The following is a 16,696-nucleotide window of genomic DNA, read 5'->3' as shown; positions in this document are numbered from 1 at the left end:
AGGAGGAGGAGGAGGACGAGGAGGAGGAGGACGAGGAGGAGGAATAAGAAGAAGAAGAAGAACAGGAAGAAGAAGAGGAAGAAGAAGAAGAAGAAGAGAAGAAGAAGAAGAAGAGAAGAAGAAGAAGAAGAAGAAGAAGAAGAAGAAGAAGAAGAAGAAGAAAAAGGAGAAGAAGAAGAAGAAGAAAAAGGAGAAGAAAAAGGAGAAGAAAAAGGAGAAGAAGGCGTCCAGCAGTTTGGTCTTTGTGTACTTTTTCCTTGGTCTAAACACAAACAGGTTCTTAAGAAAAGTCGAAGCACGTGGAGCAGTGGGCGAAAGGTGGTCTTTGCGGCGGGCAGAGGTGAAGCTGTGAGGCCGCGCGGGGCTCTGGCGGGTCCCACGTCTCACCAGGTCCGACCGTAAAGCAAGGTAGAGCAGGACATGGCGCCATAGTCCGAGCCCGAGGAGTTCAGATGGGATAGGCTGGAGACCTGACCCTGCAACGCTGCAGGGCTGGCTGCATGGTGCGCCAGGTCCGGGGACTGGCCTGCGCTGCCCGGCTGGTGGCCTGGGTGTGCGCCTAGACCCGCGCCGCCGCTGCCCACCGAGATGGCCGCGGCAGCCGCCTGAGCCGCCTGTGCCTGCTGCTGAGCTTGCTGCTGCGCGTGGCCTTGCAGGCTGGCGGCGCCCGGCGCAGAGGCTCCGGCTTGGCAGGGTTTGCCGTCTTTAACTAGGACCGGCACGGCCACCCGGCGCGGCGACTGCTGCTGAGCTTGCTGCTGCTGTGGGCAACCTGCGCCCCCGCCGCCTCCGCCGCCGCCGCCGCTGTCCTGCTGCAGTTGCTGCTGCGCCGCCTTGTCCTTGGCCTGGCGCTTCATCTTGTAGCGATGGTTCTGGAACCAGATCTTGACCTGCGTGGGTGTCAGGTGGATCATGCTGGCCAGGTGCTCTCGCTCCGGAGCCGACAGGTACTTCTGTTGCTTGAAGCGTCGCTCGAGCTCGTACACCTGCGCCTGGGAGAAGAGCACCCGACGCTTCCTGCGGGGCGCACTAGGCAGCGGGGCCATATTCTTGCTCACGTCCCCCAGCGAGCCCAGGCCGCCCATGCCGCTCATATTCATGCCGCTCGCCGGACCCATGAAGCGGGAGACTGTAAGCGACAAACGCACAGCGTCGGCTGGGGCCGGGGCCGGGCCAAGCCTGCTTTCTTTGCCCTTGGCCCGCCGGCCCCAACCTTCGATGGCATCCTCACCTTGGCCCATCTAGCTGGAGAGAGGCTAGTGCCTTCCCCGGGCCGTGCCGTCGAAGAGTTTAAGGGTTTCAAGCCTAACTACACTTCGTCGGTGTTAGTGTCTCTTTAGAACCAGAATGTACAGTGGGGGGGGGGGGGAGCTTGCTTCTTCTCCTTTCGTGCCCAAGCCGGGTAGGAAGCCCGGGGTGGGGGGCGCAGAGAACTGGGAACGGGCTGTAGACCCCAACTTCAGGGGGTAGCAAAAGGGAGTTTTCCCTTTCTAAAGCTCCGGCTTCCAGACGCTTGGCCTCTTGCCTTCTCTCTCGTGAGCTCTAGGTGAGGACACCTGCTCAGCCCATTTAGAGCCTCCTTCTGAGCTGTGCGCCCTCCCAACCTGCCCAGAGACTTCTAGAAAGCTAGGCAACCCGGCCGGCGCTGGGATGCGTCCCAGCAGGGCGGCCTCTCTCCTGGCCGGGCCTTCTTTCCTCCAACTCCGCTGACCCGAGCTCTCTGCACAGGGTGGGCCTCCCACGGCACCCTGAAGTCTTCCGCGCCAAGTCAATAGTTGGCACTTGCGGTTGCTGAGTGCCAGCACCTGTCCGCAGGACCCCAGCTCTACTAGGAACCTAGTAGAGCTTTTGAAACCCTAGCCCAGCGGGGGTAAGAAGGTCCAGCTCCCACACCCCACTCCTAGACGATGCTGCCCTGCTGCCCACCCCGATGCCTAGCATAACCGGCGAGCGCCGCACCTCGCGGGCCGCAGTGACCGCGCCTCCTGTGCTCAGCCCGCGGCCCCGCGGAGGGGCGGCCTCACTTACTGGCCGGGAAGCGCGGGTCTGGGTTGGCGCCGTACCATCCGGGGCCCGAAGCGCTGTTCCGCATGGTGTCCTGGTAAGGAGGCAGCTCGCTCATGTTGCCCAGGTTGCCGTTGCAGTAGCCCCCAACAGCGGAGTGCGAGAGCTGGGGCACCCCCGCCGCCGTCATGTGGTAGGCGGCTGTGACGGCGCCGTGGTGCCCCACGGCGTGCTGCTGCATGGCCGCGGCCGGTGGGGCCGCCTGGCCCTGTCTGTAAGCTGCGAGCGGAGCCCCGAGGCCGCCGCCCTCCATGCCCACTTTCTTGTAGCTTTCCTCCAGGGGACTCAAGATGTCAGACACTGAGAACGGAGTCGTGTGCTTTGGACTCATCGACATGATTCGGCGTCGGCTGGAGGAGGAAGGAAGAGGAGGAAAAAAAAGGGAGAGGGGGAAGGCGAAGCCTCGCTACTTTTTTTTTCTCCCTTTGCCAAATATTCTGGTGTTACCTTAACGCCGATCTTGTTGGATGTACACGTAACGGAGTGGACCGAGTCCGCCTTAATTGGCTTGAGTGGAGGCTCGGGGGCTGCCTCGCGTTTGTTTTAGCCCGGCGCCAGGTTTTAGGCAGCCACCAGAGGCGGGGCATAAGCGCTAAAGCAACAAGACAATAGAAGCCTACATCTTGCCCGAGATAATTAGCTTACATGCTGATGACAAGGTAAACACCTTTAAGCTTCACTTGTCAGGATTTTTAGGTCTCAAAGAGAGAAAGGAGAGAGAGAGAGAGAGAGAGAGAGAGAGAGAGAGAGAGAGAGAGAGAGAGAGAGAGAGAGAGAGAGAGAGAGAGAAGCATTACTTCCCCCCTCCCTTGGACACCCCCACCCCCATTTTTGTGGGGTGCCTGTGGCGCGCGAGGAAAAGGCGGGGGGAGGGAAAGGAGGAGGGAACCGAGAGCGGGAGGGCCAGAGGTGGGGTAGAGAATAACCCAAAAGGAGGAATGGAAAGGAGGAAGGAAGGTGAATGCTGCTTTGCAACCAACTTGAGGAGTTACAAAGTGGAACCCGTAGTCCAGTTCGGTCGGGGGTTCCCGGGTCAGGGGCTGGTCTTTGGGGGAGAGGAGGCTGAGGTACAGGGAGCGGGGTTTCACCTGAGCCTGATGGGGCTGCTCCTCCCTCCCGCTGCGGCCTCCCAGCCCCGCGCCTTCCCACCGCATCCGGACCACATCGGGCTTCGCGGCGCTGAGCCCCAGTCACCACCAAAAGAGTGTGCGAGTCTGGGGGGGGGGGGGGATGAACCCGGGGGCTGCACTGTTGGTCTATGAGTCTGTCAGTCTGTCCGCCTCTTCTGCCGCTGTCAGAGGGACACCTCTGCTCCCCGCCCCCTTTCCCCTTCCCCGAGAGAATCCCAGCGGGCGGAGGGGGAGCTGACTAAGGGAACGACTGCCTCCGGGAGGCTGTCACCGATCCCCGCGCCCCCCCCCCCAGCTCCTGGCTTCTTAGCGGACTAGTCCCCCCCCCCAGCCCACCCCACCCCACCGCTCCCTTTCTCCACCCCTTTTGCCGGCCCAGGCAAGAACACCGCTGGCCTTCTGAGCTGGGAGGACAAGGGTGCTGGCATTAACGTTAGAGTCCACCACTGAAGTTGTCCCATCTCGAACAAACCTGGTGCCCCTGACCCTTGCCCATGGCCTGGATACTCCGGCTTCTGAGGCTGGTGCTGACTTTTCGAGACCATGACAGTCCCAGCACTCCAGCCCAGATCTCCGCTGCGTTCCCTTCTGGTGCTTCAGGGAGAGCCCGGGCAGGGAGCCCAGCGAGCGCCCGCGGGTCCGTTGTAGAGTGGAACTGAGTCTGAACCCGGGTGGAACTCACTGTCCGGGAGGAGGCGAATATCTCGACGCCCGCATCCCAGCGGGCGGGAGGCTGGGCTGAGGCTCGCCTCCTCCCGGAGCTCAGCCATGCAAAAGTGCACTCGCTTCCCCGGGAATAACCAAATATCTTTGTCTAAAGTGGCGGCGTAAATGGCCGGTCGCTTTGTGGCCACGCTGGATATTAGTAGATGAGGATCATTCTGCTTCAATTGGGCGCCTCTCATCCGGCTAGCAAGAAACTGCTTAGGAGGAAGTGGGTTTCCTGTCTGAGCGTTCCCAGGCTTCAAGTGTGAGCCCCGCGCCTTGAGGGTCCTTGGGCGCCTGGCAAGGGGGAGCTGTGGGCTGTGCTCCCTAGCGGGGCCGGGGGCGTCAGCCTCAATGCTGTTACCAGGCCGGGATCAGCAGCTGAGTGGGCTACCCAGCCAAGCCCTGCGTGACACGGATTTGGAAACCACCTCCGATTTTCTCCTTGGAAATTAAGCGTTTTCGTTGTTGTTTGTTTTTGTTTTTGCTTTGCTTGTCTGCTGTTTGAGCTTCCTTGGCGTGCTGGAGGCTGGGAGGGCGGAGCGCTCCCTGCCCCGGCAGGTGCCTCCTAGACACTTCGGCGGCCAGTCAAGGAGGCTTCTTGATTTTGGTTTTTGTTTTCACATTTTCTTTCCCCTCCTTGTAGTGAGGGAGTTCCCGATAATGAAGAAGCAGTTTTGAACCACTTAATTCAGCGTAGGCTCCTTTCCATTAATAGCAATTATAGTATGGAAAAGTTGTTTTATTTGCTTTTTAAGATCTCAACCCGCTCCTTGAAGAGAGCTCTCTAGTCCCTCAGCACAAAGCCAACGACTCTACTAACATTAGCTTTCCTCACCACCTACCTCCGTCGCGAAGGCTCTGAGCACCCGCGGGCCTCCCATCTGGGCCGGCATTTTTCGCACGGCCCCCACGGTGGCTTTGGAGCAGGCAACCCTGACTTTAAGCGGGCAGGTGCTCTGTGTCTTGTGTAGCTAAAGACAAGTGACAAGCTGAGCTCTGGGCTCTCCTTTCTCAGGAACTTCTCTGGGGGGCGCTCTCAAGATGAGCTCAGACCCCGTCGACAGCACTTTGGTCTAAGGTGTCTAGAGTGCTGGGAGGGGAGGCTACGCCCGGATCAAGTGAACCGCGGGAGGAAAGCAGACCTTGTCTGAAGTCATGACCCAGCCCTGCCAGTGTTAGGAAAAGGGTCTTAGTAGGAAGTCATTGGCAGCCTGTGTCCATTTATCTCCGCTATTTTTATAATTGTTGGTCGTCATAAGAAGCACCAAGTGTAGTGTCTCTCTCCGTTTCCATGCCACTTACCGAAGGAGATCATTCTCAAAATGTTATTTTTATTTATTTATTTATTTATTTATTTATTTATTTATTTATTTATTTTTGAGTTAAGCTAAATCGGGCGCATCAAAACATGCCCAAAGCTTTGAGGGGAAAAAAAAATTAAGCGCGCTGCCAAGGTCGATATTTCAGTTTCTGCAGGTATTATCAAATCTCTTGCCTTTTTAGGGGCCTGCCAGGCTGGAGTGAAAGGTCTCTTTCCCTCTTCCACAGTCTCTAGGTCACACAGCCTAGGCCTTCAGGAACACCAGCTGGTGGCCAGTTTTGGAAAGTGTGAAGAGCTTGGTTTTAGCTCTACCACCACTGGGAACCCCATTTCCAACTAGACAGCAAGGGGTGGGAGTCGGAGCTGGCAGCCTTTCTGGCTTTTTACCCTTGCTGGGGGAGGGGAACTGGGCTGAGCTCCAACCTTCCCAAGCTTGCACCACCAGTTCCTATCTGCCCCCCCTCTGTGTGTGTGGGGGGGTGGGAGGCTGAGGTAGGGTTCTGCAGCATCCTGTGGCCCAAACCTCACGATCCTGGTCTCTTCCTAAATACCCACCTCTCTGCATTATTTTCCCTAAGTACTGGCACCAATAAGAGCAGAACTGAATACACAGGCGCCTCCTGGCACAAAAAGGCCCTGTATTTATTTCTGAGCTCGTCTCTGCAAAGGCCTTGGGAGTCTCTCCCTCGAGTCCCAACATCTCTTTCTGAGGAAAAAGCATGCTAACTCTCTGACTCATCTTGAGTAGGGCCCATGCGGGTTAAACTAGAGAGTTTCCCCCTGTAGCTGTGGATTAGTATCCATATCTAGTCTTCTTCCCATGGCCTCTTCTGCATTGCAACTAACGTGCTGTCAGTAGACTGAGCCCAGTGACTGGTAGGACATAGCCCAGCCCTCATGAAGCTTTCCCTGGTTCACCCTCAAAGGACCACGTTAATCCCACTGGTTAGAAACCAAAGAGCTATGGAGGCTCAAGCCTGGGCTCAACCCCAGAGGAGCAGAGGAGCCTCTAGTCTTTGCAACAGCATGGCAGAAGGAAACTCCCTTCTTTTCCTCCACTGTCTTCGAAAGACCTGGAGAGAATGCTCACTGGGCAAATTACGTGAAATTCTCAATTTCTGGAGCTTGGCAAGCCAGGAAATAAGGGAGATGATTCCCAAACCAGAACTGCGGACACCTAGGTACTCCTCAGCTTGCATGTTTCCTATTCATGAAGCCCTTCACACCTCCCTAGGGCACTAAGTCTGCTCCTTCTAACATCACACAGTTCCAGGTCTTATTGCCATTCATGATTCATTTCAGAGCTACTCATCGAACCCATGCTATATCAGATGCTAGGTGGGCTAAGTCAGAATATTCAGCTTCCGAGGGTCTAGATATGCCCCTCCCCACCTGACGTTTCCATATTAGCACTAAAGCATTCCAGAAATGAACAGTCACTCTGTATCAGACCCTGAGAAAGAGGGGATCCCAGGAAAGTTTTGTGCCCCCCCGTTTAGTTATCATTTCTCTTACCTTTCAGAGCAGAAGGAGCCCTTGAGTACGGCTCAGAAACCTGGGAGTTTGTGACCTAGTTTTGCCACTTTCAGGATGTGTGATGGAGCAAATCCCTTCACACACACACACACACACACGCACACACACACACACACACACACGAGAGAGAGAGAGAGAGAGAGAGAGAGAGAGAGAGAGAGAGAGAGAGAGAGAGAGAGAGAGAGGGAGAGAGAGAGCCTGCTTCATATAACTCCCTACTTTGCTGTGTCAGCAACTTAGATCATCCATGACGAGGTGCTGTGACACTCTGATCATCTTTAAAGTCCTTAGCACACAGAAATTATTTTGATTTAGTGTTTTGGACTTAAAAAAAAAAACTTGGGGACCAAGCCTCTGATGCTGTGTAAAAAGAAGCAACATCCAATATTGTGATGCCCACCGCAGGTGTAAGATCTCTGCTGTGCTGTGTTGTATGGTGTTGGGCTGTGTTGGGCTATGCTGTGTTGTGTGGTGTTGGGCTGTGCTGTGCTGTGTTGTGTTGTGTGGTGTTGGGCTGTGTTGGGCTGGGCTGTGTTGTGTGGTGCCACCTGCTGTGCTGTGCTGGGTTGAACTGGGCTGAGCTGGCCTGGGCTCAAGAGGACGCAAAGGGTCTGGGGGTATGTCTTAGAAGTTAAGAGCACTTGCAGAGGACCTGGATTCTGTTGCCAGCATTCACATTATGGCTCACAACCTTCTGTAATTCCCGTTCCAAAGGATCTGGTGTCATTTTCTGGCCTCTGCAGGTGCCAGGTGTATACATACATACATGCAGGAAACACACACAATTTTTTTTTTTTTTTGAGTGCGGTGGAGGCAAGCTGGCTTAGGAACAAGAGAAACTGTTGGGGGTGGGTGGCGGTTATGAATCTCCAACCCAGAGATCCAAGGAGCGCCTTCCAAATATGCCATCTGACAACTGGTCTCTGAAAAGTTTACCAAGATCTCTCCTATGCTTTCTCTAGCTTTGAGAGCTTCCTTGGGGTCCTTATTAGGTAAGGTGATCGTCAGACCAGCTTTGTAGTATTCCAATGAAGAGATCCCTCCACTGCCCAGCTTGATTTTCTAGAACCATTGAGACATTTTTCTTTTCTTTTCTTTTTTCTTTTTTTTTTTTTTTGATTTTTCGAGACAGGGTTTCTCTGTGGTTTTGGAGAGACATTTTTCTTAAGTCACGACTTACACGGGGATAGACTGCGGGAAGGGGAGGATCATCATGGAGGCTGCTACACCTTCCTCTCCTGTGAGAAGGGAGCCGCTCTTGGGAAGACTAGGTTCTGCCAGAAGAGCACCCCAGTTTTGGATAGGGGAAGAGGGCCTATTCCCTTGCTCTTCTCTCCGGTCAAGCCCTCTTAGAGGTTATAGTCTTGAAATCTTAACCCAAGTTATAACCAAAACTTTCGCTCTCTCCAAAGTTCCAGGGACGCCCCCTGGCGGGACAGGGTTTGAGGCAGGAGTGAATCTTGAGAGTAGGTTACAAAGCCAAGAGAAATGGGAACCGAGCGCTAAGCTAAATCGTCCTTTGAAAAGAGGGGGCTCCAGACATGGCAGACTGATGCTCACTTGATACAGCGAGCAGATAGCGCCAGGGACACTCTGAGCTTGCTGAGAGCTCCCCTCGTCTCTGTACTCAGTTTTTTTTTTTTTTCCTCTGAGTGGACGGTGGGAATGGGAACGTCAGCCAGTGAGCACTACTCCAAAGAATGCTTCAGACACTGCAGTCCTCCCATCTAACCTCTAAGCTGAAAGGCGGGAGCAGTGGGAAGGGGAAAGAGATAAGATCTCCTGAGTAATTTGGGAGAGGGAGGAGAGAGAGGTGAAGGGGAGGGGGGAGGAGAACATGAGGAAAAGAATGGATCCTAGGAGGAGTGGAGAGGGTGCCTGAACTGGCCTTCCCCTGTAATCAGATTGGTGACCACCCTAATTGTCATCATAGACCCTTCATCCAGTAAGTGATGGAAGCAGAGGCAGAGATCCACAGTCAAGCACCGGGCTGAGCTCCTGGAGTCCAGTCGAAAAGAGGAAGGAGAGATCATATGAGCAAAGTGGTCAAGATCATGATGGGGAAACCCATAGAGACAACTGGCCAGAGCTAATGGGAGCTCACTGGCTCTGGACTGATAGCAGGGGAACATGCATAGGAACTAAGTAGGCCCTCTGAATGTGGGTGACAGTTCTATGGCTTGGGCAGTCTGTGGGGCCACTGACAGTGGAACTAAGATTTATCCCCAGTGCATGAATTGTTTTTTGGTGTCTTTGGAGGGACACCTTGCTCAGCCTAGATACGGGGGTGAGAGTCTTGCTTCAACTTGATGTACCAGACTTTGTAGACTCCCCATGGGCGGTCTTACCCTTTCTGAGGGGTGGAATGGGGCTTGGTTGTGGGGAAGGTGGAAAGGGAGCAGGAGGAGGGGAAGGAAGGGGAACTGTGGTTGGTATGTAAAATGGAAAAAGTTTAAATGAAAAATGTAAAAGAATATTTTGGAGGCAACGAATGCTACAAAGGTTCTCAGAAGGGCGCAGTGGTTTTGCCCTAGGACCTGGTCACCCACATTTAGCTTTTATGCTATGTATTCTATTTCTATTATTAGGTGCTGGGGTTGGAACTGTGGGCCTCTTGCATGCTAGGAGAGTGCTTTGCACCTGAGCCACATTGCAGCACCTCTCATACAGCTTTAGGTGATCTAAGCTCCTTCTTTCTGCCTTGTATCTCCTATTATATCTTTGTTGCCTATAGTATGTTTGCATTATTTCCTACGAAGTTGCTTCAAGCCCTGTGAAAGCGCGGTTCTTGTTTCCAGCGTCTTTCTCTTCTATGACCTTTGCCTTTTCTTTTCTCGCTCCTCCTCTCCATCACTTGTCCCCAGGAAAAGTTTCTGATGGCTAGGGTAATGTCCCAGGCAGCTTTGATAATCTCCACCTGAAGTTCTGATTCCTCTCGCTCGCAGGCCGAGGCAATCCACGGTGCCCTCTACTGGTCATGAGTAGAAGTGCAACTCCACAGTGTTAAGGGAGAAAGTTCTGCTACTAATCTGGTAAGTTGGAAAAGCCTGGTAGTGGTTAACCTGCCAGGCATTCTCTCAACTTAATTATTCACCATACTACTCATTCGTTCAACATGTCAGGATTCATAGGTCTCCTCAAAGCTACTGTAATATAGTTTTTGTGGTTGACTTAGAATTAACATGGCACCTACTTGAAAGAGCCCTTGTATAAATTAGGACTATAGAAGCCACAGCAATATCTAAACTCATCTAATTAGACTTTAACTTGTAATTGTGTTACAGGTATTGAATTCTCTCTTCAAGTCTGAGGGCAAGTGGACATGCATTTGGTGATGAAGTGGTTTTTCCTTTCTGCACTTCTGAAGCCTGGAGAAAAGAGAGGTAGTTGCTGGGTGGTCTGACAGTAGGGGTTCTGCTCTGTGTCCAGGAAGTAATAGAAAAGCTTCCAAAGTTCTGGGGTTCAGACGCTTTCTGGAACTATCTTCACTGAAGACCCAGACCACCTGTCCCGGGGCGGCAATACACACAGACCCTGTCCACAGGCTAATCCCATGGACTAACTGATTCAGCTAAGAAAATTTTAAGATAGTATGTCATGCAGGCTGGAACACAGTTATTACTGCTCATGTTTAACCAGTTAACACTGAAAACCAGGAGCAAGAAGTAACACAGAAATACATTTAAAAGGGGGAGGGGGCAGTTGGCGTAGGAAAAGAACACATTTTATGTGGACAGAGTAGAGAACGTAACAGTCGTGGCTAAAGAATTAAAGAAAAACCACATGTTTTGCACTGGGGCAATAGTAAAGTTCTTTGGGGGTCACACCTACCAAGTGAGGTCTCCAGGATATAAACACACAAGGCCACTGAAAAAACTTCTGCCTAGAGATGAGAGCTCTGTGCTGCGCTAGAAAAGGGTCCTCCGGGAAACCGGTTCCCTAGTTTGAGGCACAGGTGAATGCACTCAGAGGTCATTGCAGCTGTGGGAAAGGGGCCTGGTTTCTTCTCAAGCTGCTAACAGAACTCAGCACCATTTGCAAGCATAATGAATGTGCATGGCTCAAGACCACAGAGGTTGGCCTGGTTCCAGAGGGGGAAGGGCTGCTGAGGCCAGATAATGTGAGCAGGCAGCTCCTGGGGTGGAGCTGGGAGTGATCCCTAAGTTGAGATGGAGCCTCCATGCTAGAGAAGCCAGGGCTGTGCACCTCAAGGAAACTGGAGGCATTGCAGAGAACTGTCCCCAAAGAGGCTACAGGCAGGCTCTAAACCACAAGGCATATGGCCGGGTCTGCCCAACCCTATTGGAACTTACATGATGCTACTAGCCCGTATGTCTTTTATTTCTATGCCTGCATTTCTCCCTTTTGGAAAGAAATGTTTACTTTGTGCCTTTGTATATTGAAAGTATGTAACTTAATAGAAACATTTTACAGGGGCTTACAAGTAAGGATTTACTTTGAACCCATGTAGAGACTTTGGTCTTTCAAAGTCACCACTCCATCATAGCTCCTTTCTTTTGTCTCTTGACATTTCAGAATCCAATGTTGATCTCCTGTCATGTATATTTATCCCCACGGCTCATAAATCACCAACTATTTCTGTAAGTTCTGAAATTCGTATTTCTAATCAACCTCTCTCTCATACTCCTAAATTACTGTCTGGTCTGTTTCATCTTGTATATGCCCATTACGCTTGACACATTCCAGTATAAACTTATGAAGGCTGTCTCGTGATTTTTTGTTTGTTTGTTTCTGCTCTTAATCTAGTATCAGCATGAGTATATATATCCCTATGGTCTTTGCTCCAACTACCTGACTCCTCCAATAAACTCTCCCAATAGTCAGTTTAGGCTACTGTAACTAAAGGTCAGACTGGGTGACTGACACACTGAAATGCTTTCTTTAGAGTTTTATTTATTATTGTATATGTATGAGTGCTTTGCTTTGTATGACTTCTTCCAACGAGGAAGAAGTCATGTCCTCTAGAACTGGAGTTATCTATCATTGATTGTGTGTTGTCATGTGGGTTTCAGTCCTCTACAGCAGCAGCAAGCGCTTTTACCTGCTAAGACATCTTTTTCACCCTCAGAATCTCATTTTTTTTATTGTTCTGGAGGTGGAAGGTCCTAGATGAAGGTTCGGCAGAATTCATTTTCTGTTGTGGACTCCCCAGGGTTTGTAGATAGCCACCTTCTCCACCGTGAACAAAGAGATATAATTAGATTTTTTTTGAGGTTTATTTATCTTTATTTTGTGTGTTTGAATGTTTCATCTGTATGAAAGTCTGTCTGTATACCAAACGCCTATGTTTCCTGTGGTGAAGATGGAGAGCATCAAATCCTCTGGGACTGGAGTTACAGATGGCCGTGAGCTGTTATGTGGGTTCTGGGGACAGAACCCAAGTCCGCTAGCAGAATAGCTCATGCTCTTAATGGGTGAGCCATGGCCACAGCTCTGAGAGACATACATTTTTATAAGACCATGACTTTATTTTGATAGGGTTCCATGCTTATGACTTGACTTCATTTTACTTCCTGCTGCAATTTGAAAGGGTCCCTTCTAAAATCCAGATATCATCAATATGTTAGGATTAAGAGATGGTGTCTTTAAGAGCCTGTGTGGCTATGCTGGCTTCTTCCTGCTTAATGGTTATTAGCCTCTCATATAACAGACTTCATGCATCACCCGGCAGCTTGTCCCTGCTCTCTTCTGCCATGTTAATTCATAGCATTCCTCTCTTCCAGAGGATGCAGCAAGGTCTCCATCAGATTCAGTCAGTTTGATCTTAGACTTTGTCTCCCCTAGAACTGGGAGAAATGATTTTTTTTGTTTCAAAAATAAGCATCTTCGTGTATTCACTCATAGTAGCACATAGATTAATGCACTCCCTAAAGGTCTTGTTTCTAAATACAGTAGCTTCAGGTTAGGACTGCAGCATACACATTTTAGTGGTACACAGCTCAGCTCATAGCAGCTCCCTAGCCAGACAGCCCTCCTCCTCTTCATTCTATGTCTCCATGTCTCCTAAACCCAGCCCCAGTTCTTCATAAGTACTTCTCTCCTCCCACTCTCTTGGCCATGGCCACCCGTCCCTAGCTGCCTCATTGTTGGCTCTAGTCATCAGGCTAACCTAGATTTACTCTAGCTTACCCCACGACCCTTTCCAGTCCACAGTGCAATCTATGACCCCAAACAAAACCCCACCTCCTTCTTACCTGTTTCCAACCTGCTCTGCAACTAAGCAAAGCTGTTCACATTTTGTCCCACTTTGTACAGTTTTACTGGAATATATTAACACACATTAAGTTGCCTTCACCTTCTGTATAAGAGTTAGTTAAGTTTTGACCTTTATGTAAATCTATAAAAATATGACCACAAGATAATGCTATAATTACTAATACCCAGAACTCTGTGTGCCCCCTCATGATTCCTATACCCTGTTCTTCTGCATACACATCCCTAACAATGGGTGATTAATGCTGTGTTCTTGGTCACTGTATATTACAGTGTGTAGCTTTTTAGACTTTTCCATAAATTAAATCAAACCAAGTCTTTTGTTTTTTATTTACTTCTTATAATTACTGAGGTTCAACAATATTTTTGCATTCCAATTTTGATGCTTAAAGGGCTTTTCTTTTTCCATTTTTCATGAATACCATACCAGTTTATATTTAAATTTTACTTTATGTATGTGGGTGTTTTGCCTGTATGTTTTTGTCTGTGTACCTTGTGCATGCTAATTGCATGCAGAGGCCAGAAGAGAGTGTCAGGTGTCTTGGAACTGGAGTTTCAGATAGTTGTGAATTGCCATATGAATGCTGAGAATTGAACCTGGGTCCTCCAGAAGAGAAGCTAGTGCTTGTGACTGTTGAGCCATCTCTCTAGGGCCAGCATTCCAGTTTTAGAGCTATACCAAAATGAGTTTGTTCATTTCCGAGTGGGAGGTAAGGTAATTCACCTGAGATGATAGTAGTTTTCTGCAGCTGCTGTAAGAAATTACAACCAACTCGAAGCATTAGAACAGAATTCAGCTTCTCCCAGGTCTGGGAGCCAGAAGTCTGAAGAGACTGTGTCAGCAGGATGACAGACTCCTCGTAGGTGCTGTGGTGTTTGTTCCCTTTGCTGGCCCTTCTCACTTTTGACAGCCTCTGGCTTGTGTCTTTATTTCTTCAATCTCCCTCCCAATTTTACATAATCTCTTCCATGTGTTTCTGTGATGCTTATAAAGATGCTTTTGGTGGTATTGAGAGGGCCCACTGGAAATTAGGGAGATCTCCTCAACTCAAGATCCTTCCTTTTCTCAGTAAAAGTCCTTTTTCTAACCACTCTTTTTCAGGGGGTCCCAAAGTCAGGATGCTGCTGGACTCTGGTTGGCTGCTGCCCTCCACCCGCCAACCCCAGTTGCTTTGTGCATGGGGCAGGAGGGTTTTCTCTCTCTCTCTCTCTCTCTCTCTCTCTCTCTCTCTCTCTCTCTCTCTCTCTCTCTCTCTCTCTCTCTCTCTCCTCTCCTCTCTCTCTCTCTCTCTCTCTTGGTTTTTCAAGATAGGGTTTCTCTGTAGCTTTGGAGCCTGTCCTGGAACTAGCTCTTGTAGACCAGGCTGGCCTCGAACTCACAGAGATCCACCTGCCTCTGCCTCCTGACTGTTGGGATTAAAGGCATGTGCCATCACTGCCCAGCGTTTTCTCTAACTACTCATAAGACAACATGTATAGGTTCTGGTAATTGGCTTGGATCTTTTTTTTTTTTTTTTTTTTTTTTCGAGACAATGTTTCTCTGTAGCTTTGGACCTTGCTCTGTAGACCAGGCTGGCCTTGAATACACAGAGATCTGCCTGTCTCTGGTTCCCGAATACTGAGTTTAAAGGTGTGTACACCACCTCCTGACTGATAGGATCTTTCTTGAGGTCACAAGTGACCCCACTAAGGAACCTTTTCCCTAGTCTTCCTTTTCCTCCTTCAAGACAGAATCTCACTAAGTAACCGCTGCTGTCTTCAAACCTGAGATCCTCCTGCCTCTCCTCTGTATGGTTGCAGGTGTGTGTAATCACGTGATGTTTTCATCTCTTCTGTACAGCTGGTGGTACAAATTTCTCTCTGAGCACAGCGTTAGCTGCATCCCACATATTTTAAAATGTTGTCTTTCTCTACCAGGTTCAAAAATAAATTAAAAAGAACTTTAGTCTTGAGAAATGTCTTTCTTTCTTTTTTGTTTGTTTGTTTGGTTGTTTTTTTTTTTTTTTTTTTTTGACAGGGTTTCTCTGTAGCTTTGGAGGAAAATGTCTTTCAAAAGTGTCTCTCATTCTGTAAGTCTGCACAAAATTAATACTCAGAACACTTGGGGTGTTCAGAAGGTACTTGAACAAATAAATGAGCATATGGATGAATGAATGAATGAATGCATAAATGAATTAATCCACAATCATTCAGTATAGGATAACTTGGGGGGGAAGGGAGGAGGAAGAATTGATCAAAGCACATTGCATACATTTATTAAGCTCTCAAGCAATAAATAAAAATATTAAAAAAAAACAATTACCTTGAAAAGTCTTTATGCTTTAGACTTCTAATCTTCCTGTTGCTACAAAACTAAAAATCCCTGGGACCATTTCCATTTTTTTTTCATTTTTTCACAACATAATACTTTATTTGGGAATTTCACACTACACACCCCTATCATATTCACTTCTGAGTCCTTCCAGGCCCATCTCCCACCCTTGTGGCCTCTCCTACAAATAGAAGAAGGAGGAGGAGGAGGAGAGGAAGAAGAAGAAGAAGAAGAAGAAGAAGAAGAAGAAGAAGAAGAAGAAGAAGAAGAAGAAGAACAAGAAGAACAAGAAGAAGAACAAGAAGAAGAACAAGAAGAAGAACAAGAAGAAGAACAAGAAGAACAAGAAGAAAATGATTCCATTTTCTGTTGCCCATATACTCACTGGAGTGTGGTCAAACTCCAGTGGGCATCCCCTTAAAGAACATTGAGTCCTACACCTCACCAGAAGTTGTCAGCTGTGAAAGCTGCACTTCAGCATCTTTACCACAATTTTTAAGAGTTGTCTTCAATGGCTTTTTGTCTAGACTGTTACTTTCTTGGGGCATTGGGTGGGATGGGGTATTGGTTATCATAGAAGCCTTCTACATCCTTCTTTCTCAACTGTGCATCTTGCAGTCTTTGATATCACTGTAAAAGTAGCTTCCTTGCCCCTTACAGTCAGTGGGAACGTGAATCATGGATTTCCACATAGTTTTGGGTCACAGCACAGACCATAGACATCCAATGGCCTCTGATATTAGCATGTTTCATGGACCTCAACTTGGTCTCTGGTAGCAGTGCAGACGACAGACATCAACATGACCTTCTGCCGCAGCACAGCCCCTGGACACCGTCATGACGCTAAGTGGCTGAACAGGCTAAGGACATCATAATGATGTCCTTCAGTTGGCTTCACAGGTCACTCACATCAACATGGCCCCCTACGGTAGCATGGCCCGCAGACATCAGGTGGCAGCAAACCAGTGGACCCATGAACATCCACATGGAGAGAGAGGGGGGGAATTTGAAGGAAGGAAAAGGAAGGAAGGAAGGAAGGAAGGAAGGAAGGAAGGAAGGAAGGAAGGAAGAGAAAAAAAGAAAGAAAGGCAAACCTTTTCATATTCTGTAACAGATTGAGCTATATGCTGGCCTTGAACATGGGTGTTCCTTTCTTAGTTTCCTGATACTGGGATTCAGTTACTCTGATATCTCTTTGGCATAAGTTATATTATTTAGCCTCCTTAATTTATAAACATCTGTGGACTTTCCAGATCATTAGTTTGATTTTATTGTGATCAGAGTACTTTTTTTTTGTCTGATGGGAATCTTCAAAGTTATGGAGATTCAGTCCATGTCCCAGAATATGGCTTATCTTGGTAACTGTGTCCATACATTTGAATAGCACATTCA

General features: G+C 49.2%; 1 protein-coding gene across 1 annotated transcript; it reads right to left on the bottom strand.

The window, feature by feature from the left end:
* Window positions 1-383: 383 nt before the first annotated feature.
* On the bottom strand, window positions 384-3,229 carry Nkx2-1 (NK2 homeobox 1). The gene is made up of 3 exons (XM_038338217.1): window positions 3,153-3,229; window positions 2,029-2,414; window positions 384-1,129 (listed from the first exon to the last, which is right to left on the bottom strand). Exons 1-3 carry the CDS (start codon window positions 3,227-3,229, stop codon window positions 384-386), a joined length of 1,209 nt encoding a protein of 402 aa, XP_038194145.1.
* Between the last annotated feature and the right edge of the window lie 13,467 nt (window positions 3,230-16,696).

Source organism: Arvicola amphibius, chromosome 7, assembly GCF_903992535.2.
Source record: "Arvicola amphibius chromosome 7, mArvAmp1.2, whole genome shotgun sequence".
Classification (NCBI taxonomy): domain Eukaryota; kingdom Metazoa; phylum Chordata; class Mammalia; order Rodentia; family Cricetidae; genus Arvicola; species Arvicola amphibius.
This window is presented reverse-complemented; position numbering and strand designations above follow the sequence as displayed.